Raw genomic sequence first — 24,628 nt, 5'->3', positions numbered from 1 at the left:
ATGTCCTACTAATCCTACAGGGACAAGGATTAGCTGGTCAGTTTGAGTAGTTCAAGCTTATAATTGTTTCATTATGGTATTCTGAAACTCACTGTGATCTTTCAGAGGAAAGGTTCTTCATATGTGGTTAGCAAAACCATCTATTTTCTATGTGTAATCTGCAGGAGAGACCTGCGACATCCTGATTTTTATTAAATATCAGGCCATGCTGTCAGTAAGAACCCTTCCTTACAGGCACCCATGAAAACTGGGCCTGAAGGATTAACATTTTGCAATTGTCAGTGACCTGGAGATGTTTGAAGCAGAATACCCAAGAAATCAAGCTCTTCACACTTTATAGATACTTTTTTAAACTCTGGGCCAGTACTAAGATAGAAAAGTTACTGTTTGATTGCTGTGGTGTGGCCACCACTATCACCTATGAAGGTTACTGAACTGCTGAAACCGAAAAGGAAAAAGCAAAGCAAAAAAGGAAAATATATTCTTTACCAATGCTTGTTTAAAAAGGCCATAGGTCTGCTTTGGCTTTTCTTGTCTTGCTGACAGATTTCAGCAAAATTCAGGGAAGGCTTAGGTGCTAACAAGAATGTAACATCTGAATCGCAGCTTTCCAGCCTTCAGCAAGGAGGAAGGGACATTCAAGCTTCCAACATTTTAAAGGAGGAGTTATGCTTCCAATGGGATTTCCCCTCTGACATTCCCCCGCTCTTCAGGGGATGCTGGGAACTGCTGCTCCCATTCCCGCCTCCCGAGCACTGCTGCATTCTCAACAAACAGATGGAATCAAGGCATCACTTTTAAAATCTAATTTAAATATGAAATATGAAGGAGCTGAGAATAGAGTGGAAGTACACACTTACTCCCATCTAAGGCTGTTATTTTGTCACTGAGGAACAAAAAATTACACTGTTTCTATTTTTTATTGCAGTTACTGAGCGATTTACAAGCAGGTAACCATGCAGGTTTAACCTGACAGTTTTTAGTTCTTTTGAATAAATCTTCTGAGCTAGTTTCCACTTCATCACTTTCTACATCACACATGGTACACAACCCCCTTAAAGACAACACCAGAGAATGAGGGTTCCCTCTCCTTAGGGTGTAAAGAACTAATCTTGCTTTTAAAAGAAACATGGAAAAAATAGGTTTGCTTACTAAAGCTGGAGCAATAACCTGATCTGGGACCCCACAACCCTTTCTGCCAGCAGGAAGGGATACCCTTGGCCTAAATTGCCATGGACTCTGTAGATCCAGGTATCAAACCTCTTCCAAAGAGTAGGAGAGCTCATAGCAGGACTTGGTACTTGCATTCCCAAGAGGTGCTCCTCTCCCTTTGTGTTGGCTCCAGGCAGCAATGCACCAAAGGCAGGCACTGCTCCCTTTTAATCTTGTGCCAGCAAAAATAAATAAATGAAAGGACTTGTCTCCAGGCAAAATAAGTTCCCTGATGTGCCTGACATGGTCGGAGGAAGGAGGCAATCGATGCATATCTAGTTGGAGGCAAAGGGAAAGAGGGAGATGAAAAGAAGGTGAAGATAGGATCAACCTTTCTGGCAGCAGCTTACACTTAGATCAGTAAACTGCAACATAAGTTTTGAGATAACTTAAAGTCTCAATGAAATCAATGGCAAGATGGGTGTTAGGGGAGAAGGAACAAGCACAGAGCAATCTGAGGCAAGAGAACAATGACACAGAAGAGAGGATCCAGGGCTCAACTTCTTTTATACCTTTACACACACAGCCTACATTTATGCTGGTACATGGGCTCTTCTATTTTAATAGGTAACTCATAGCCATAAAGCAGAGGAATCCCCCAGCTCAGCAAAGAGCCCAGGTCACAGAAGAGCCTAAGACCCAAGACTAACCTCCTAAATAAAAGCAAACACAGGCAGCACTGAAGTATTTGCTACTACTCTACTAAGCTTTACATTGTCACCCTGGAATGAGGAAAAGAGATGAAAAACAGAGGTCCTAAAAGCTGTGTTTCCAGTTAGATGGGGTTTTTTTTGTTGGGTTTGTTTTTTTTTTTTTTTTAGAATTTATGCAGTCTTGCTAGGATTAGTAAATCAAAACTGGAACCTAACAATTCAAAACCTACTGCATGTTTCCAGAAGGTTAAAAAATCATGCAATGTCCTTTTCTACATAATTGAGGTTACTGGATGAAACAGAATAAATTGCAGCTGTGTGTTCAGCTCTGTAAATATCTCTAGCAAATGTGTAATTGGCTGTAGAGTGGGTGGTGTGGGAGTGGGCAAGTATCCAGGTCTTGCATAAACACAGGATTTTCTCTCTAAAGGGACACATTTCTTGTTCAATCTTTACACTAGTGTTAAACTGGCCCACTGTCCCATCAGCAGGATAGAAACTGGGTTCCAGAAGAGCATGGTACAATGCATAGCAGAGAAAACCAAGCCCATATAAAGAATTACAAACATATGCATGTAATTCTGGCTCTCTATCTTGGTCTGTGGCTGCAGTCTGGTATGGATGGTTTGCCTGAGCAGGGCTTCATTACATATTTTCATTACATACTTATTTTTTTGTTTTTAAAAGAGAGGCCAAACTTTTTATAGTATGCCAAACTCATTGGTCTCTAACAGAAAAAATCAAAAATTAAACATAATATAAAAATAAAACTCAAATACATCTAATAATATATCTTTTATAACATAATATAATAATTCACATAATATAAAACTAAATCATAGATTCTCAAAGAACCTCATCATCGGTCCAGAGAGTGTCTGTCTCCCTCTCTTCCCACTGATGGCAATTAATGGGAATTTAAACCTTTTTTTTTTTCACCAGGAGTAGAATGAAACCATTGCTATGCAAACTTCACAAATAGAGTGGACAAATTAGAGGGGAAATGAGCTGACCTAATAGCCCAAGAGAACAACTCTTGTTTTGGGGAGGGCAGCTTTCAGTGTGCTCACAAGTCTCAGCTCTGTAGCAGCAGAGCTTCCCCAACAGATTGACTGAGCGGTCAGAGAAACACTGACACAGCAAATGGGAATTACTCATGTGGGTGAAATAAAGCTATCTGTAGATACCTGGAGGGTAATAACATAAGAACCTAATACCCTGAAATGCAAGCCTTCCATAAATACGGAATAGGGAAATATAGGTCACTGCTTCTCGTGGCCCCAATTGGGAATTGGTGTATAAAATGACTGACTTAATCTGAGTTCCAGTGGGCAATACCCACAGGTAAAATCAAGCTGGACTGGGCCACATCAGGAGAGCAAACTAGTGACTGCACGCTTAACTTTATAAGCATTTTTATTGTATACTGCAATTTGATACCCACCACAGAAAAGCTCTGAAAATGTTAAATAACTTGAATGGCTAAATGTGGCTCTGGGTGAAGTAATACATCAGTAGCAGAAGAACACAGAGTCTTAGCTTAGAAATAATGTCTTTTTATGCTTGGGTTGACTTTTAGTGTTCTTTTTTTTTCTTGGTATATCTATATCTAAACTACAGTTGCTAAAAAAACCCACACATAATGAATAAAGAACTTAAAAACTATGTATCAGCTACCTCCAAGGTCAAATATAATCAGCTAAACTAACTAAATGTAGTTAGTTTAGGGCCCATATTAGTTTAAAATAGTCCCTAAACCAGCCCAAACAAGGGAGTTACAAGGGCAGTCGGATCTATGCAGGGCACTCTCGGCACCCTCTGCTATCAAGACTGCAGTGAGCAGGAATGGTCTGTGCCATTTGAGACAAACAGCTGCTCTCTGTTTTCACAGACAAAAGTGCAATTGTTTTTCCATGTGTTTGACTAGCTAAACAGAGCCTTGGCTTTAATGCAACATGTTTCCCGAATCATTCACTTATATCATGAAAGGAAGCCAGCTTGTGTCTTGAGCAGCAACAAGAGAAGACACAGAGAAGTGCAGAGAGGGTCTGTGAAGCAGGCAGCCGGGGAGCAGCAGCATCACTGAAGCACTCGGGGCAGACAGCTGCAAACAGCCACGATGCTGTAAACCCAAACAGCATCTGAGGACCCCTTCAAGGTTTCAAGTGAAATGAATATTGCAACTAAACCTAGTAATACAAAATGCTTTTCATCCTCAACTGAGAGCAGAAGTAGTTCAAAATGCCAGCGTTTTGCTGGACTGGCCTCTAATTTTATGTCTTTATAGACACTTAGGATACACTTTGTAAGATTTCAGCCATTCTGCAGATAAGTTTTCCGGATAATAGTCCTCTCTTTAGAGACTGACTACCTAAGAGTGACCTGAATAGCCTAAGAAAGCTTGATCAAGGGTAAGATCCCAGCTGTTCTGGCAGGCACTAGATCTTGTCGTTCAATGGGCTACAGATCACTCTGGAATTTTGAAGCTGTATCAAAACACAAGCACAGCCCTGTTTTACAGTGCAGCTGAAAGCAAGACTGCTTTCTCTCCTTCTGAATGGCTACAGCTGTAAGATTTCACAAACAATCAAGAAAGCACTTTCATAAATGTACTATGTTCAGATATCTGGGTTTTCCTGCCATAAAACACCACTTACTCAAAAATAATTTTAAACTTACTTTTTATTAAAATAATGTGACTAAATTTTTTTCAAATCCACTGACCTCCAATTACAAACCTGCAGACAATTTTTTTTCTGAATTGTATTTGCTCTTGATGCCAAGGAACCAATGTACAGACACAAGTATAGTAGGTCCTTGTTGCCCAACAGCACTTTAGGTAACTGGCCTACAAACAAGTTCAATTCTAATGTCAACTACATCATTGTGAATGCAGAATAAAGAGCTCTGAGGTATTATAAAATTTTCTGTATTTGCATAAGGCTTCAGTTGTAAACAAAAAAAAAGTCATTTTATTGCACAGTGAAACTCTCTCTGTTAAAAGTCTTTAGAAAAAATCAGTTATTGGAAATCTAATACTGTTCTGCAGGCCAAAATTCAGGTCTGGGATAAGCAAGGAAGACCTTGCTAAACCTGTGTCCTGTAAATTGGAGGGCGGGGAGAATTAACTGTTAAAGGTGAAATTTTTACTCAAAATCTGTACCCACTCCTTTTATATTTCACCTAGGAATTCCCACTGCCTTCATTCCTTTCTCTATAGTGAGTAACATAGATGCTGATTTTCAAAAACAAGACTGAAAATCATAAAAATAATTTTTCTGTCTTCTTTTGGGTGTTTGCAGTTTACACTCTGCTGGAATGACAGTTGAGCACTGCACTGCCCATCTGCATGGAAGTGGATCTTTCCCTTTATACTTCAGGAGGTGACTTTTCCTGTGCAGAGTTATGGTTTCTTTATCATAGAACAGTCCCTGATAGTCACAACAAGCACCTAGTCTCTAGTCCAGTATAAAGCTGTCTGATTTTTTTAACTGATTTTATGTCTACTGACTTAGGAGAACAGAAGCCCATGGTCCATTCAAGAGACCACAGTCCCACACCCCATCTACTTGGTGGTGACTGTGCATTTGGAGGCATCTGCACAAGGGCAGAGTTCACTTAACCATCCAAAACAACTTCAACAGAAGTATTATGGCCTCAGAAGAGATGTCTTCAAAACAAACTGATCCTCAAACAACTCCATGGGGAAAGAGGCAAGGCAACCAAGGAAATGAGCAGAAAAATGGAGATCCACCAAAAAAAAGTAGAATGTAGGATGAAATTTCGACATTCCCAAAGACCACGGGAGCTTTATCATGGCTATAAAAGAACCGGAATGTCATATTAAGAGTCTAATAGCTTATTAGTGGAAAACAGAGCAGAACAGAGGATAATTTTGGTAAAGAGTAGCAGAGACTGGAATATGGTGCTATTGGAATTAGAAAGCCTCTACTCACCCCCAGAAGAGTTACAATCTGGGGAGGAATGGCAGGACAGTACATCACAAAAAGTATTTGGAGTTGATACAAACATAAATTCCTCATCAGGAGGAGGAGGATGATGGCTTAGCAAGAGGAGAGTTGTACAGACTGAATTTTGAAACTCAGTGCAGCCTATCCTGGTGTAACATTGCTGCATGGGAGTTGGTAGCTCCAGTCTATACATTTGGATCTATATGTTGCTCTGAGACTGGGAAACCTAAACCATACACTGTGAACAACAGCTCCAGGAAACACAAGAACACTTGAGCAAACCCGGAGTTTTATTCATTTGTACTGTTACAAAAATGGATCTACTCATCAGACTTCTTGATTATGGCATTCTCCATCTGTCTAACGTCACAGTACTTTACAAGAACATCCGTGTATTCTGGTAGGAAAATGGTCAGTGAATTTGTGACAAGGTAAAGAAGAGAATCCAAATCCAAGTTGTGTCTTCCATGTGGCCACCACGGGGCAGTTTCAACCAGCAGGCCAGTGGTAGAGTGTTTCTAAGGTAGTCCCCTGTCACTCAGAGAGGTCCAACAATGATAGGGGTTCCACCACGGAAAAGGAATAAAACAGAACCGAGTAGCTGGTGCAGCAAAGGGGCAGAGGAGAGGTTGATTAGCAGCTCATCCAATGCTGCACTGGGATTCCCAATGACAAGGAGAAAGAGGGACTGCTGAGAAAACATTTTATGATTTCAATCAACCTAAAGACACTGTGCTAACACAAAGGATGATCAAGGACATAAGGACTCTGTTGTTGCACTTGTAGTATTCTGTAATGAAAGCAAAGAAGAGATTTGCCAAACCTCGTCTCCTTTTGGCAACCAGACAAAATTCTGGCAGTGACACACAATGCAGCTCCCAAAGTCACATTTTCCTTCCATAAGAGAAGACCCTAGTTTGGTGAGAGGGCTGAATTCACAAAACTCTCAGACAAGAGGAGATGGGTGTAATGAAGTTTGCTGCCCAGTACTCACAGAACTGTTATTATGATCATGTTGATGGCAATAATCCCAGTATAGTTAGAGTAACAGGGTTTTAAGGTAGGTCCAACCTATTGAAAAGTGCTAACAGGACTCATTCTAAAAAAATTGGGAGCTACACTGAGGTTAAACACACCCACTGGAAATAGAAACTTTGGGTCAGTTACAGAGGCATCACCACAGCTCACCAGAGAATTCCTTGAGAAAATGATGACCACAGACCAAAAGGAGAAGGCAGACATAGCATAGGAACACCCAGGCACAGATTCATGCATCGAGTGGGAAAATATAGTGACTACTATACATGCTCTTAAACAGTTGTCAAGGACAACCAACCACTAATCCTTTTTCAAGTTCAATGGCAGTGTTGAGTATTTTCACATTCAGAAATATTTGATCTCTTCCAACTTCTGTTGTATCATCATGCTACTAGCACATCTGTCAACTAAATTTTTCTTTAGAGCCTTTTAGAAAGATTTCTACTAAAGCTCAAATGAAAAAAAAGTATCAAAACTGTTGACCATTACATTCTTACTATGCTCTTAACACATCCTAACACATCCACTCTTCTTTAGCAAGACTTACAAGATGTTCAAGGCTAATGGCTACCTTACTCTGCTCACTCTCTCCAATCTCTGTGATAGATAGTAGCACAAAAAATCTGAGGGTCTGGTTACAGCTGAATAAAAGTGAAACACAGAGATTTGTTTGAATTTTCTTTGGTTTTGCAAAACCGGAATTTATTTTTATGGTAAAATATGAAATTTTATTTCTTAAAATTGGATTTCTCTAAAGTCATAGATGCTTGAATACAGCTTCCAGATTTCTATGGAGGAGCATGGGCCTTTACGTTATAGTTTATAATTAAATACTATCAGAAAATTAGGCACTCACTTATGGAGACATGCTTGAAACTTATATATACATTTATATTCAAGCCCTACAGTAGTGGCATTCATCGCATGCAGTGCTATGTGCATTTAGCTCTGCTGCTTCTCTATTTATGGACAAGCTATGAAAGCATTTTGTCAGCAACTTTTTTTGAGTGTTCACATTACCAAATACATTCATTCTGAATTCACTCTAATGTAATTATCAAATTCAGCAGCCAGCTGATAACACAGCTAAAGGAAAATACCAACCTGCCTCAGTGTTTTCAGGCTGTAATTAAAAACAGATGGCAACTCATGTAATTTATGCTTTTCTACAATCAGTAACATGTTGGTATAAGATAAGAATTCTAAGACTGAATTGCATCTGCTTCAACAACACCATATGCTAGTGCACAGTATAAATATTTATCCAAACCTACTTCATCTTCTCATTTAAAGCTCAGTCACATGTGATAGTGAAAGTACCCTTCAGATACCTCAGCTAGCACTGAAGCATCTCCCCAGTACCAAACACTGAGGTATCTTCCCTTTCCTAACTTCATGGAGGGTTAAATGGAGGCATGTTTGTTGTGCCTTATTTATACAATATAAAATACCAGTCTTCAAGCTCCCACTAAGATGCCTTTAGGAGCTACAAAGAAGTTTCTCACTGACAATGTCCAAGCTTCTCTACTTTTCCCACTATCCTGTAAAACATTGAAGTCTGCCCACAGCCACAAATGGGATACTTTCCATATCCACTGTTCCTGGGGGAATTTTTTTTCTTTTTTTTTTAGGATTTTTAGACTGGTTTATCTTGCTTGTCAAACAGTTAAGTAATCACCAGGTTTGAGGTCAAATTGGCAAGGACCATGGAATGGGTTTTGCATTTCTCTGCAGCATGGGGTACGTTCAACCTCCCAAGAACCTCACAGTTCAAATTTCTTCCTATTGCAGGAATCTAAAGCATTGGCAATTCCTCTGATGTCACATGTTTTTGGGTTGGTTTTCCCACCACTTGGCATCTTATAATCCATAGCTTTTAGTCCTTTTATGTTAGACGCTGTAATACATTGTGATTGTGGCAGTATTTGGACTCTTTGGACTAATCGGATAATTTCAGGGAGATCGGGCATGATGACCTCAATGAACCTGACAGCAATCTGCTCTATGAGACAGTGGTTGCTCAATTACACTTGAGATTTGGCTCTTATTCTGCTAGTGAAATCATTTGAGAACCTGGACCTGAAATAATCATTTGTGAATGCAGAAGACGATAGCACAGGCAGAAAATTTATGAGGCTGACCTCCTCCCTTTGCCAGCTTTTAAAGATCAGGAGAGCAGAACCATGCTGAAATGGTCCTGGCTGTATGCCACAATCCCCAAGCAGAGCTCAAAACAGAAGGGGTTAGTACCAGTGACCATATGTAGTCCTCCAACTCCCTGCTACTAACTGAAATGAAGAACTAGAACAGGATAGAAAAGCTTGAGTGACTACTGGCAATTTGTATGATACAAAGACCTTAAGTATAAAATCTACAAACACAAATTTGCTCAAAATCAGTTTAAGGAATCAGATATTCTTTAGCATTCCTCAAAGAGCTGGGCACTGATTTATCCAACCAAAGGGAAGAACAGATAATCAGCAAAATGAGTGATTGCTTCTTTCACAAGCCTCACACAAAGCGATGTCTGCTTGCTTTGTCATACTCTGTTGCAGTGATGTCACACTAATCAACATGTGATGCAAAATTTAAGTCACTAGTTTGAAGTCAAGTTGTGTAACTTTTCAAAGAATAGTTGTACCTTAAAATCAGAAATTAACTTATAGAGTAAAACACTGAAAAAAGGGGGAAAAAGAGTTTTCCTGACAACAACTGGAAATATTTAGCAGTGTCATCCCCAGAGACCCAAATTCTACAGCCAGTCAATACTGAATATTAAAGCAACCTAGGAACTTCAAAATCCTGCTGTTCCTGTCTTCCACTGCTGACAACAGCAGACAGCAAAACAGAGCTGTAAATAACTTAGAAGTACGCATCGCAACACTGACTCCTTTCATAGCCCTGTGTCGCCTCCAGCTCCCACTTGTTAATGTGCTTACAGCAACCACGCTCTTCGCAAGGCTGTCACAGGCAACTGCACTTCAACAAACCCTGTCTAAAAATACTTTAATAAAGCTAATTTACAAGATTATTTATTAAATTATTTTCTCAGCTTCATACTTGAAACCTCAGAGTGCAAATACTAATCCTATTTACCAGCCCCAGAGGAGGTATCAAGATTTAAAGCCAAAAAACATACACCCTCTCACACCTCTTCAGCAGACCATGCTTGCAGGGATTTTCTCCGAATTAAATTGTCTGAAAATTTCCCCAGAAGATGTCATGCATGAGGAGATGGCAAGTGCTGCCACGCAGAGTGCATGTGTGAGACAGAGACCTGTGCATCCCAGCCACGCGGTCAGAGCTCCATCCCCAGCCCACTGAGATTTTGACTCAGACTCCCACTTCACAGCACTCTGGAGCAGGGCAGGACCCCAGCCAAAGTCAAACTGAAAGCAAGCCACCAGAGTCTTCCAGGTAGGTTGTGCCTGTAATGTTTACTGCTTTATAAAATACACGGTAGAGTATTAAGTGCACAAACTGAGGTCCTAAAATGAGACTGTAGGCAGCAGTCCTCTCTCAACAGTTTGTCCAGTGTAATGCAGAGATGGGAATATAGTGCTCTCCAACAGAGGTAAGTGCAAAATCACAAGCTTTACAAATAAAGACACTTCCAAAAACCATTACACTGGATACATCTCCTTAGGAGGAAAAGCCCTGCTGCTACTGCCAAGAACTTTTCTACAAACTGCAACGCCAAGTCTTGGCTCTTCTTCAAATTCTTGCCCTTTTCATCATAGCCAACTTTCCTTGTTAGCACTTCTTTGGTGTAGTGCTCAGAGCAATACTGGCAGACAAAAGCCTCTTGCATCAGCCCACCAGAAGTTACCATGCCCCAAAGTCTATTTTCAAAGTGCCCCTCCTGCAGCTTCCACACAGGGGAAGGTTTATTTTCAAGGAGCTGTCATATAAAGCCTGTCATATGATTCCTTTAAATTTGCCAGATTGAAGATTCTGTAAACAGATGGATTAAGTGACATAGATTTTTTAAAATTTCAAATACTGCACTATAATTTACATACCTATTGCCATGGGAACACCTCAACAAAACCTCTCATTTTCCAAGAAAACTGGCATTTCTTCACCAGGAGCTAAAGGTATTCAGTGTTTCTGAAAATGGGGTGTCGATTTTGGTGTCTAAACAGGGACTCATCTAAAGTACTGCCATAATGTTTCATGTGCAATTCTGCTCTGAAAAGCTTTATATAAAGTTAGCATCTTTGCAAATAATCAGATCTGCCCTTTGTGCAAATTCGAGGACATATATACCAGTTTTACTGTCTAAAATACTGCTCTCTCCCCTCAGGACCATGGACTATTTTACATTCTCACGTGTTGAATGGTTCAGGTAAACCTCTGCGACTCCATCAGAGTACATGAACGCATGGGGAGCATGAATGAAAGATACAAGGGCATAATTTGGTACATAAAACCAGTTTCAGAGGTGAAATACAGAAGAACCCAGCTTAACTGAAACATCCTAGTATGTAGTCACAGGACTGCCAGCATGAAACCAAAAGTAAAAACAAACCAAAGCCCTACTATATTCAGCTCTAAGCTGCTGAGTGCAGAAGTGAAATCTCTAAGATTATACATATGACACCATAGTGCTATTTTTACAAGTCAGGTTTCAGAATAGATCTACTTTGTTGCTAGCTGTTATATTCAGAGACTAAACGATACTGTAAAGTAACTCCCAAGTTCAGGATCTAGATCATACACATGAATAAATTCATTATTTTAAAATTTAAGTCCTTTAAATTTTAGGCAAGATTACTGTTTGAAAATTATACTCTTCATATAAAAATTGTAATTGTATATTACATTTAAGTATTGTATAAAATGCATTAAAAATTCCAGCTCCCTCAGGAGTCAAGACATTTGCCAGCAGAATGTGTCTGGGCCTTGTGCACCAACAGGCTCTGCAGCTGCCATTCCCCCTCCCAGGGGTTTTTCTTGCCTGTGCTCAAAAAAAAGTAAATGTTTCAAAGACAATACATCATTGTAGGTTTCATTAAAAAAAAAAAAAAACAAAAAAACAAACAAAACACCAGCAGCTGGAGAGAAGAAACTCCTGTAGTGCATTTGCTAAGGAGGGTGCCATGGCAGGGCTGGCATCGTGTGATGGGCAGGATGCACATCCCTGGAGTCGTGGCAGCACGCACTGCATCCAGCTTGGTGAGTGTGAATATATAGGCAATAGGCAGCTGGGGTGAGTGTGATGGGAAAGGGAGATGTATCAGAAGGCAGGGCAAAATTCATGGCAAACTGGGCTGCATGTGGAATACATCTGAAACCTTCAACTGTGTTCTTAACCATATAATAGAAGATGACACGAACTGATAATGTGATCATTGTGTCTGGCTCAGCCTGGACATTGGAGTAAGTGTCGCAGCTAATTTCCCTTTCTTGCTTTTATCTGTACTTGGCATAATGCTTTGTTTTTATTTTTCCCACTGTACAGGACATTAATTCACAGATATATGCAGGATGTCATCCAAACCTGCAGGTGAGTCAATGGGCTCTGCAGGAGCAGTACAAAAGTCTTCATATGGAATTTGTATTTATTTATTCTTAAATCATGTATGAGACTATTTCAGCTCTTTATGAAATATTAAAGTATCCTATACTCTTCCTTCCAAAATATCTTGAATCTTAACTGCTTTACAGTGAACAATAGGTTATGCTAGCTTCACTTTCAATAGGTATGTCTGACTTGGCCTCTTCCTATATAGGTAATGTCCAGAAGCTGCACACCAGCAACCACATAAATTGCAAAGTAAAAGAGGGAAGTTAAAACTGTGCAGAGTTGGAAAAAGCTGAAGACAAACAAAAAAAGCCCCCAAAACCCAAAACAACAACAACACCACTACAATGAATAAAAAAAAACCCAAAGAAACCCCATGAAAGGAAAAAGGTCAAGAAAGCAACTTGGAAAGGATAAACAAGTTTCATGAGGAAAAAGGGCTTGAAGAATCTCAAGGACATTAGAAAAGAAACAAGAGGAGAGTGAAAGGCAGCAGAACTCACTGTTCACAAATGCCTGACACTGAGACAAAGATACTCAACCCTGGAAACAAAAGCACCTCTCCCTCCTCAAGTACAGGCAGCCCAAGACCTTCAATGAGCAGGACAAATACTTCTGGTAAATCATTCTGTTTTGAAAACCCACCTTCATCCCAGCCGCGGCTGCTGGCCCGCTGGGGTCCACAGCCTGGATGTGGCAGGGCTTGCTCCCCCGCACCACAAAGCCCCAGCCCACTGCATCACCAACAATCTGGAAAGTGAAAAGAAGGATGTGGTCACCTTCAAGCAGATCCATGAAATTCAAGGGAGTAATAGATAAATGTTTGAAGATATAATTTCAACATCTCTCTACTTCCAACACCTAGTAAAGGACATTGTGTACAGGCTGCTGTATCACTCAAGAGAAAGGCTCTATCCAAATGATTCTTCTTGCCTTTAATGAACCTCTTTTGTGGAACTAGGAGGCTGTAAGAAACAATGCTTCCAATGACTAGGTTCAAAAATGTCTTTACAGAAAGGCTTTGTCTAATACGAATCAAAATTTCTGTCCCATCATAGTCTAGGAAGACCTAAGTAGAAAACTTCAATTTGGGTGGGTAATCCACTCCTGCAGAGCAAGTATTACCAGGAGCACAAAGTCTAGATGAGTTTGTATAACAATTAATAAATGTTAATTGCTTTATGTAATTTTACAGTCCATTTAAGTCAGCAGTACTACACTGGCATAAAGACAGGATAAACAAGTGCAGAATCAGACCTGAAATGTGTGGAAGTACTGATAACGGAGTTTGGGATTTTAAAGTACAAACCTTAGCAAATGCAAATAAGCTCTGATTATCCCATCAGAAAATGTCTGTTCGGATTACTTTATGCATACAACACGCAGAAAATTTAAAAAAAAAAAAAAAAATTGTACTGGAGACATACCGTAAATGTTTTTCTTACGTATGGGGCTCCAGGCATCAAGAGCTCATCAGCACTCACAGGTCTCTTCAATACTGTGGAGGTACATAAATGAGTATTCAATATAAACATTCCTCTGGAGTTTCTCCTAATAAATAAGATACAGTGCTGGGATACATCATTTTGGTCACATTTCCCATACAATCTTTCAGTTCTTGCAGACTTGCTTGAAAGTAGTAAAAGAGCCAAGGAAAAAAAACAGCAGAATAACTCTGAGTACAAATTATGAGATCTTTGGAAGATCAGGGCATTTGTTGCCTGCAATCAAGATACGCTAAACACTACCACAAACATCAGAAGTGGCTGTTGCAGTGTTGAAATGAGTGACTGACCTTCCTGACATGGAGCAGCTTTTCTTCACGGCTCATTCTGTGCATGTTGGGTGGTCTCTGCTATTTTATGAGTTAGGTTTGAATCACACAATTAAGTAATAAGAAAATTCTGCTTGAGTCAAGAATTATTCTAACAAAGAGATTTCTGCAATTGTAGGCACTGATATCTAACGCCATCTGATCCAGGGACAGCCTAGGTAACCTATAGCTGACTGGGATTTTACATGCAAGGAAATACCAGTGAGTTTCTGCAGGTGATTCCCCACTGTCTTGCTATGCATTGGAATAATTTACCCCTGAACAAAGTAAATTTAAAGTTCTGCCAAATCAAATCAATACTATTCTGTGTACCATTTCTTTGTCTACAAATGCTTCAAAAAATGGAGGACAATGGAAAGATACATGTTGTTCACTGTATCTGCCTGCTTCACCTCTAAAATTATGGCTGCTTTTCATTTAGTGATAAATAATTTTGGTGATGTCTGCCTTTTCAGTCACAGGTGGAAGATAAAATTTCTCACAGATGGTGTTCGAAGACATTCATGAGTTTCTTAATGACATTCATGGAAGCAGGGAGAATTCTAGCATACAAACCGATATGTTTTTTTTGTCTTTCCCATGGATTTTGACAACCTGTCATTTAGCCAGGATGACACTTTGCAGAGCATGCCTAGTCAACATGAAAAACCTGAATGATTATGTTCATTCGACAAGTCAGAATCGGGTAAATCATCCATGCAGGACTCCCTTGAGCTCCTCCCTTCATTATACCTCCAGAAATTTTTTTATGATTTTTTTTCTGCATGACTGGCCAAGTCATGACCTGGTGTTTTTTTTAAGTGTTTGTCTGCAAGAGAACTCTTCTGACAATACCTATACCTCTGTCTTGTGCTTATTAGCATGCAGTTCAGTGACATGTTCTGGTTCAGTGACATGTTCCGGGTCTGGATAGCAGGAAACTATTTGTGAAAAAAATCACTTTATAGTCCAGCAGAGTATTAAGAATTCCTCCATAACTTCTACATCTGACAGCCTTATGTTAACCTAAGTGAGATGACATGTGGATCTGTATTTGTGCTATGGGAGAAATTACCCTACATTGTATAATTCTTTAAAATAAGTCTGTTTATAAGCCCATTGCTGTCTTCTTTCAAATATGAGTCTGTTAAAGCTATTCAGAGTTTGAAAAGTAGTCCTAAGGGAGAATTTATCTTAAAAAATAAAGGATTTATGCAAGGGTAACATCAGCCTATCCTTTTTCTTCCAGTGTTGTGTAATCAACTGCATGAAAATAAATTTGTTCTCACTACTCATGGGTTGCCACTTCGCATATAATCAAAACCATAAATGAACGGAATAGTTGGCATACTTCAGATAACACACATTTATGGGCAGTGCATAAATGCTGTTTTATCTGTCCCAGAAAAGTTTCCAGGATGTAATTAATGATGTACTGGAGCCAAAGAGCTCCCCACACAAAATCTATCACAGCATTTCTGGGAAATATACCTGAGAGATATTCTGCCAAAATGTGATAATGTGGCACTCTTCGTATAGGCACAAACCCATTGCACAGAGGGGTAAACACGTCAGGTGGTGCCGAATGCACAAGAGCAACGTATTCCAGGGATGCCATGACCACCATCACTGAGAGCATTTCCCCAGCCTGGACAGCAGGTCTCGTGTAGAGGATTAAGGGTTCTGGGCATGCAATCCTACTGATTCCTTCAAATTATTTTAATTTAGAGCCTCATACTGAATTCCCAGCAGACCCTAAGGAGAGGGAAGGAAATGTGCTAAAAGGAGAGAGAAAGAAAATATCCCCATAACTACACCTCTCTTTCTGATGGCCAGTCTGCACAGCAGGAATGAAATGCACTTTAGCTCACTCGTCTCCAGGGTAAATTGACAATGTTTTGAACAGGATTCATATAGTGCTTGAGGCACTCTCTAGTAATCACTTCAAATGCCAGCATCTCTTTGAAAGCAAAGCTTACACACATCCACTGAAGCCTTCTCCCATTGCACAACACTCCCCACACTATGAGCAGAAACCCGGTAAATTTGAAATAATACGGAGCACAAAGGGCAGCAGGGACTCTGCTTTGAAATTCAGGTCTGTTTCTGAGGGAAACAGAGAGGCTGAAACAATATCTATCCTGGTTTGTTTTTCCCTTCCCAGATGTACAGTAAGGAACAATTTTAAGTGAATTGTGGAAGAATGGGTGTGTTTAACCTTCTGGCGTGGGATAGGAAATCCTTTCAAAAGGAAAATAAGCTTCAAAACTACTTTTACCTTCCTAAACAGACTGCTGTAAGACCTAAACAAATGAAAATGTTGAAATGGTCCCTGACAGGCTGAAACAATGCTGCCTTTTTATAGAGGCTGATGTTTTCTGAGTTGTATCATTTCATAGCAACTCAAGCGGCCACTGGATAGTTAAACTCTCCTCTGACTTGCACTGAAGGAATGTTTCTAGGAGGAGATTTGAATCGGTTCAGAGCTTGGCAAGAAAGAGGCAAATCTGGGCCTCTGACTGCATGTCCTCCTAAGAGATAAACTGCAGCTCAAACCACAATTATGGGCTTGATGCAGAGATTATTGGAGGCAGACGTCTGGCTTGTGTTCATCAGGACTTCGGGCTAGATGATAATAGTCCCCTCTGGTCTACAAAACCTGTGACACTGTGTATTAATGTATCCTTGAAAAGATAAACTTAGACACAATGCTAGACATTCTTCACGTTGCCTTCTCCCCAAACAGGTGTCTGCGCCCTGGCTCCTGTGCATCATAAGCAATGCCGGTGCTCACCAGATTTGGGGTTGCAGAGGACAGGGGGGCTGCTGCTGAGCGTTGGACTACTGCTGAAGTACCCGCTGCTGCCACAGCTACTCATGCTGCTCCTCCGTACTGCTGACACAATCTTTATCTCTTTGGTGGGACTCACTAGAAAGAGAGAAAATGCAGAGAGAAAGGGAACTGGTATCAGTGATTAACTCATTTCCCTTGTTTCTTTAAAACAATAGCACTAAGCGTCCTTTTACTGACAACACTGGGAAGGGGTTAGTGTGTTCTACACAGTTAAAAGAGTCATCGTATGAGTATAATGCTGTAGCTAACGCAACAGCTGAACTGCTCCCATTGCAGTGTCTTCTAGGAGGCATATCAATGCAGGGAAGTAACTTTTTCCAATTTTCCTTTTACTTCACATTTATACTTTCACTGTTACTAGATATTGGTGTACAACAAACGCTGCAGGGCCCCTTCCCCTCACTTTTACTCATCTTGAAAACTCCACATAGAATGTATGACAAGTTATTTTGCACTTGGGGGATTTTAACCTGTTTATTTTTGTTCATGGACACCAAACTTTGATCAGCATCTGAAATGCTATTGATACAGATACAAACCCACCCCCAGAAGCTAAAGATTTGGTAAACTGAGTGGATGGACAACCCCCATGAAGAAAGACACATGATACCCAGCCCTGCTTTTTTTCAGACAAACACTGAAACACCCCTTGTCCGAAAAGGATTTTTTACCATCACATGGAGTCACCCTACAGACAGCAGTGTAGCTGATGAGTCACCTGAGAGAAAACTTGTGTGCTTTCTGTTGTCATGGTTCTGCTTGCGCAGGCAAAATGGGCTGTCATGGCTTTCTGGCATCAAGCGAGACTTCTCAGTGAGGAGCTCCATTAATCGCCGTCGCCGGCGGAAATTCATTCTGCACTGGTAGAGCAAGTTGCTGTCCATAAAATGGTGCTTGTTGGACACTAGGAAAAGAAATTAATAGGAAGTCTATGCCTGGTAGGACTGAAATCAGAGCATACCTATCTGCAATGCGTGCCCTGCACAACTCGGTGTAAGAAAGCAACACCCAGAGCTCTCCCCCGCCCTCTGCAGACTCAGAAAAATGCGGAAGGTGGACAGCTTCACACAGGCAGCTTCAACACACATGCTTTTATAGCATCGATAACGAAGTAGGGACTTTAGTGGCCACTGCTGAGAGGAATCTTCTACACTTCTTCGATTAATGACAAGCACTTCGTATTGTCAGGTGGAAATGGAAGTGCTTTATCTTTCTGTGACAGGTTGCATAATGGTCCATCTCCACATGTGCTTCCTCTGTATGTCGTTTTCTGCTGCTGGTCACTACAGACCAGACTTAGCTCCTTACATCATTTTTTTGGTAAATTCATCAGTCCAGGGCAGCCCCTGGGAGCTCTTACTGACTACCTTGTTCAGAGCTACAACACAGCAAAGAATCAAGACCTGTGTATTTCCTCTGTCTTGTTCACCACAGACACCGTGTCCCAGACACTTCCTGTAGGCCACTTCCCCTGCTTCACACGGATACGCAAGGTTTGGGAACAGGCACACCGCCAAAAATCATTTCTTACATAATGAACAAAAGTCTTAATTACAACCTGTTTCGACACTGAGAGCAAATCCCAGGTGGCTGGTGTGAGAGCAAGAGCGCCGAGCCTACCCCGCAGACTGCAGCACCGCCGTAATCTGCGTGTTCGCTGCCACTGATGCTGCATCTTAATGAAAAATGCAGCAGTTGGACAGAGATCTGTGCCAGTGCCTGAAAGCGCTCTTACTCCTTCAGGGCTTGACTGCAGGAAAGCCCTCTGGAGTACGCCCTGCATTAGTACTGCAGTGTCTTAAATAGCTGCAGTAGATGTTTTGGCTGCACGTTCTCCATCCTCACCTAGCTCCTGTGGTCACGTTTCACAGAAATGATTTCCCGCAGTTGACCTTTTCCATGAAGGATCTAGATTCTGGACTTACCAGGTTTATAAATTGCATTTCTTCCAATACTGAATCGTAAGATCTGGTGTGTTACACGTATTTATATGTAAAGTGTAAACAGATATGCACTCAGTGGTCAGTCAAGTCTTTGAGTACATGACTCGGTTATTTGTCCCCAGCCTCCTGCTGCAGACACTTAACTTTTGCCTTGCTCTTTGCTCTGCCCAATGTGTGGAGTCCAAAAGCAGCAGAGCCCAAGGTGCTGCAGCAGAGCCCAAGGTGCTACACCAGATCCAGAGGCTGGAGGCCTGATGGCCTGCTTTCCCTTCGTCCTCATCCCCAACACACTCTTTCTTGCTCTCATCCCTTCTTAATACCTCTATGTGTCTCAGACTGCCCTCCATGAACCCCACAGAAGTACACCACATACATGATAGCCCTGTAAAAAAGGTTGTATTTAGACATAAATTGCCAGCATGTTATTTGATGCTTGTGAGCTGAAGGAATAGTCCAGCCACCTTCTCCAGTATAGTTATGCCAGGGATGTCAAATCATCCAGACAATAATGAAGACGTCTGTCCTAGACCTGATCCTCAGGGCACAGGCCACCACATGGATACAGAAACTGCCATGTGGAGTCAGACCATATGTCCATATTGCAAAGAAGCATGTCTCTTGCCTGCCTGGGCCACTGTCAGAGAGGGATCACTGTACAAATGCACTTTTTTGCCTTTGGGACACAAGGAATAATCAGGACGCTGGAGCTTTCTGAACTGCACATGCTTGTGCTGATAACTGTTGTTTCCTCAAATCAGCCACGTGCATCCTCCATGAGCAAAATGGCTTTGCTACGTTAAATTTAGCACTGCAAGCAATTCATTACTGTGTTCTGACACATTAATTATTGCAGGCACACAGTGCTGCTGTGCTCCTCTTTTTGGACACATATAGTATGCAATACTATTAAATAACACTTACTAACAATCACTATTTCTGAAGAACTGAAATAAAGGAGAAAACATTTGGAGACTTGCCTATATCCACAAAAGGATTTGCTATCAGAGGCAGTTAGTATGTAGGTGTTCACAGCTACCAGTCTCATTTTCAGATCACCAACACAATTAGTAGGAATATCTAGCAATATCCTACCATGTTATTAGAATAACCTGATGTAAACACAAAAAACCCTTCCTCCTCTTTTTTTAATGACATCTTAAAGAGTTCCCTGAAACTTAAAAAGACAAGGTCTACTTATTCAGCGTGCTACTGGGATTCACACAATCATAGAACAGTTTGGGTTGGAAGGGACCTTAAAGCTCATCTAGTTCCACCCCCCTGCCATGGGCAGGGATATCTTCCACTAGCCCAGGTTGCTCAAAGCCCCGTCCAACCTGGCCTTGAACACTGCCAGGGAGGGGGCAGCCACAGCTTCTCTGGGCAACCCATTCCAGTGTCTCACCACCCTCACAGTAAATAATTTCTTCCTAATATCTTATCTAAATCTACCATCTTGAAGTTTAAAACCATTACCCTTTGTACTCTCACTACACCCCCTGATAAAGAGTCCGTCCCCATCTTTCCTGTACCCCTTTCAAGTACTGCAAGGCTGCTGTAAGGTCTCTCTGGAGCCTTCTCTTCTCCAGGCTGAATAACCCCCACTCTCTCAGCTTGTCCTCGTAGGGGAGGTGCTCCAGACACCTGGACCCACTCCAACAGGTCCATAATCTGTAATGAAAGAGGGTCCCACAAATACACCCTCAGAAGTAGGGTTACTGTTGCTAACCATTTGTGATATAAGAAATATCAGTATGGTTTCTGATTCAAGTTAAATATTATGGCACAACAGTTTTTAATTAAAACTATTCTGTTCTGTTTGTGTCATTAACTGCAGTGCTCTGCCAGTCTTCAGAAATTATGATAAACAGAGATTAACACACACTCATGTTGCAGACATCATAAAGCACTCTGAAATTCGAGAATAATTACTGACCATGAAACTAGACAATGTAAACTTTTTTATGCTAATACGCTGAATATATTTCAGTATAACAATACTTGTTTTGACTGAAATACTGTAATATTTATATACTTGCAATAGCAAAGCTTAGGCCTTACAGTGAAGTAATTCATCACTGTTGTAATTCTTTTAGTCCATGGAAGGGTGAATTTTTAGATAATAAATGAATACAAGTGGAAAAGGTAAGACCAATGACTGCATGTTGTAGCATATTTGTATATGGTTTACACACACTACATTCTGTAGCCAGAATACTTATGACAAGTTTTATTAGTACCGAATCTGGAGTACTCGTTGATTTTCATAGTTTAATTCCTTATTTCTACTGATAGTTCACATTGCATGTGAGAGTGTTAGAATTACAGTGTGTATCCTCAGTTTGAGCAAAATAACATATTTGTAGCCCATTCTTTGCATATTTAAGAAGAAGCTAAAAAAATACGTAAGAGTAGTTAGTTCAGACTGCCTCCTTGTACATACATCATCAAATAAAGTATCTCACCGAAATTATTGGTGTGCCCCACAGGGCTTTTATTTTTTTTTAATCATCTGACATATTCATGAGTTAGGATGAAATGTCCATGCCGTAACTCCATCTGGAACGGTGTCGAAAGAGGGATTTCCAGACCATGGATCAGAAGGAAGAGGTTGAGGAGAGGGAGGCAGACACCAGTGCAAGCTGCCTCTGAAGCACTCCTCAGTGGCTGACTTTCAGTCAACATGCCCTCGTCCTTGATAAATCACAACTATGTGAATGCCAGACACAGAGCATGCACAGAGGGTTGTTTTTGTTATGCTTAGTACCTGCTAGGTGAAAGGCACTGGCGCAGGCATGGGAGCTCAGCTCAACTACTTTAACAGTCCATGTTTTGCTGCAATCAGCAGAGAAAAGTGGGAGTGAAAAATTTTTCCAAGCTGAGTGTAGAATGCTGAGAGGACTGCACAGACTTGCTCAGGAAGGATTTCTTTAAAGGTAATTTAGAGGTTGTTACCTCGAGCTACCGTGAGGGTTGACTCAGAGGCAGCAGCAGATAAACCTGTGGCAGCTGACAACGCTCCTGCTCCAGGTATCTGTCCCTCGTGGAGAAGTTCCTGCCTCCAGATAGGGATTGACTTAACTGCTCCTGAGTTAGTTCACTGCCCTTCAGAATGCAGCATAGAAAAGCAAACTGGCACTCATTTCAGTTTGTCTTAAAAAGCGAGGCCATGGCTGATGAGTATCAGGACCTGTATTTGTACATGATGAGGGTGCTGTAAAGAGCAAGGTGGGGTGTCTTCACGGGTTTCTCATTCCAACTTAATTCACCAGTGCTCGTGTGGGAACATGTTCAAGGTACGATGTACACCTTATGAAACAGAAAGAAATGTACCAGAGAGTAAAGTAAAAATATGGTGACTGGTGACCTCCAAAATCATACAAGTGCACAAGGGCATTTATGGTCCTGGAGGGAAAGGCACCAACATTTAATTCAAAGTCACCATTGTCAAAATTTTGGAGGTACGGTCACAACCCACCAGTCTAATCTCCTACATACACAGGCCACAGAATTTCCCCCTGAAACAGAATTTTAAAACTCTCATTTAATCTTATAAAAATACAGTTTACTTGTACTTTAAAGCAGCCTGTAATGACCACTTTACTCTTCCCTTTAGGAGCCTTTTCAAGCCTTCAGTTACTTTCCCTGCCAGACAATAGCTCAAGGTTGAATTTGTTTAACTTCAGTTGCTAATCCCTGGACTTTGTCACACCTTCATCAGAAAGTTACATAAAGCCTGGTCAGAAATCTTTGTAAAGAAGTCTGTGAAGTGATGAAGCCAACTCTCAAACATATGTTTGATCAGCTGAATAACACCTCTTAAAATCTGACATTTTTTCAGGTCTCTTCAAGTCCTCTTCAGAATTTCTTTATCCTTCCTAAAATACAGCTATTAGCATACTCACAGTTACAACCTCACTCCCCTTCTCTTACTTGCTGCTGTCCTTTTTGTACATCTCAGGCTCATAGTAACAGTTACTACAACTGTGCTGCACAAAAAGCCTAAGATGGGAACAATTTGTACCCTGTACACCCTCCTTTCCCCCGCACAGCATTGCTTCACACCAACGAGCAGAGGCTGTATTCTCATCTCCTAGATGTATTGCCTTCTAGTGGAACCATTAGTATACAAAAACTTCTTTGGGGTAATGACCATTTAATTAATAGAGTTCAATTATTTGTTTACTGTTTCATCTATCCCTGGCATTTGCAAACTTCATTGGCAAAGATTTTAGCTAGTCATTCTCCATTTACATTACTGTTAAGAAGAGAAAAATCAGATTTATTTTGGCATTTCTCTGACTGGGAGCAGCACCCACTGTAGCAGCTTTGGTGCTGATGTGTCTGGCTGCTTCATAGTTTCTGTCCAGGTACATAAAATATAAATTGCAATGTCCATGCAAATCTTCTTTCAGCTTCTGATTCTGACATAAAATCCCAGGATCTGCAAGGGACTCAAAGAGCCTTTTCTTTTCTTCTTTTACAAGGAGGCTGATGCACAAGAGAGAGAAATATTAACTTTACATTAATTTCATAGAGCCAAGGAGGCTTTAGAAAGTACAAAAGCCTATTTTAATAAATGGTGTGACTCATGCCTTAAAAATTAGGCCATTTTCATAACTGCCTTTTCCTCCAGATCCCTCCCATCACTTCAGTTCCCTGTGATTTTTAGTGCTGATAATCTGTGTACATCTTCACCACAGTGATTAATGTTTTCTACCATCCAAAAGCTGCAGCTCCCAGTAGGCCACATCCAGTGATGCACCCCAGCTGCTCTGCACATCCCCAGAAACACAACGCTGTCACCAAGCAAGCCTGTGGCTGGAGCTGGGGAACTGCTGCTTCGTGTTGAGGGAGCGGTGGGAAGGAGATCAAAGTCCCCCATGAGCCGGATGAGCAGCTTTTCCCAAGAGAGGGGAGGACATGTTGAAGTGTGTGCTTGTTTGTTTGTGTGAGCGTGTGCTTGTGCTGAGGTTAAGAGTAAGAGGTTATAAAAGCATTAGCAGAGTATATGGAGTTTTCAGCAGTGGTATGTCATGTCATTCCTCACTGAAAGACGAAAGCAGCACTGAACTCTTTCCAGTGGTGTACAACACATTTTCAAGCCTCTTGCTGCATGAGGCAGCAGCCCTAGTCTATTTGCAAGTGTACTGTATCTTTTTACTGAGGTAGTTTCCTCTATCAAAATGACGTTAATCCAGTTTGAAGTTGCAGGAGATCATTCTGGACCTTCACTATTACTGGCTGCAATAGTCTGTGCCTTCATATAGCAAGTCACAGATAACCTTATCAGTTTTGACCTCTGAAGTGGCAGGACATTGCCCCAGAAGAGTTGACATCATACTGAAAACAAATGCAGGATGATGAGACACACACTGGTAGGCTGCGTGGAGTAACGGGGGCTGCGGGTTTATCTGAAGGAGGGCACAGCCCAAGCTGCTCCCGCCAGCTCCCAAGGTGTGTCCGGGGAAGGGCCTGGCTCCAGCCCTGTATCCTTTTGCTTCCTCACCCCCCTGTCCTAAGTAGAATCAGTGTTTAAACGGGAAGGAAACAAATCAACTCTGTAAAATAATGGTTCCTTAAAAAAACACCTCCCTCCATCGATAGCACACAACTTGCT

At 41.1% G+C, this 24,628-nt stretch overlaps 1 protein-coding gene across 1 annotated transcript in view; it reads right to left on the bottom strand.

Moving 5' to 3' along the window:
- DEPTOR (DEP domain containing MTOR interacting protein) overlaps positions 1-24,628 on the bottom strand; it is a 53,390-nt gene that overhangs the window by 10,433 nt on the left and 18,329 nt on the right. Inside the window, exons 5-8 of the mRNA XM_026841515.1 lie at positions 17,787-17,972; positions 17,009-17,143; positions 13,829-13,899; positions 13,047-13,151 (exon numbers count right to left, since the gene is read on the bottom strand). Coding sequence (XP_026697316.1) covers positions 13,047-13,151; positions 13,829-13,899; positions 17,009-17,143; positions 17,787-17,972 — 497 coding nt within the window. The remainder of the gene's footprint in view (positions 1-13,046; positions 13,152-13,828; positions 13,900-17,008; positions 17,144-17,786; positions 17,973-24,628) is intronic.

Source organism: Athene cunicularia (genome assembly GCF_003259725.1).
Source record: "Athene cunicularia isolate RWA chromosome 2 unlocalized genomic scaffold, athCun1 chr2_part1, whole genome shotgun sequence".
Taxonomy (NCBI): Eukaryota; Metazoa; Chordata; class Aves; order Strigiformes; family Strigidae; genus Athene; species Athene cunicularia.
This window is presented reverse-complemented; position numbering and strand designations above follow the sequence as displayed.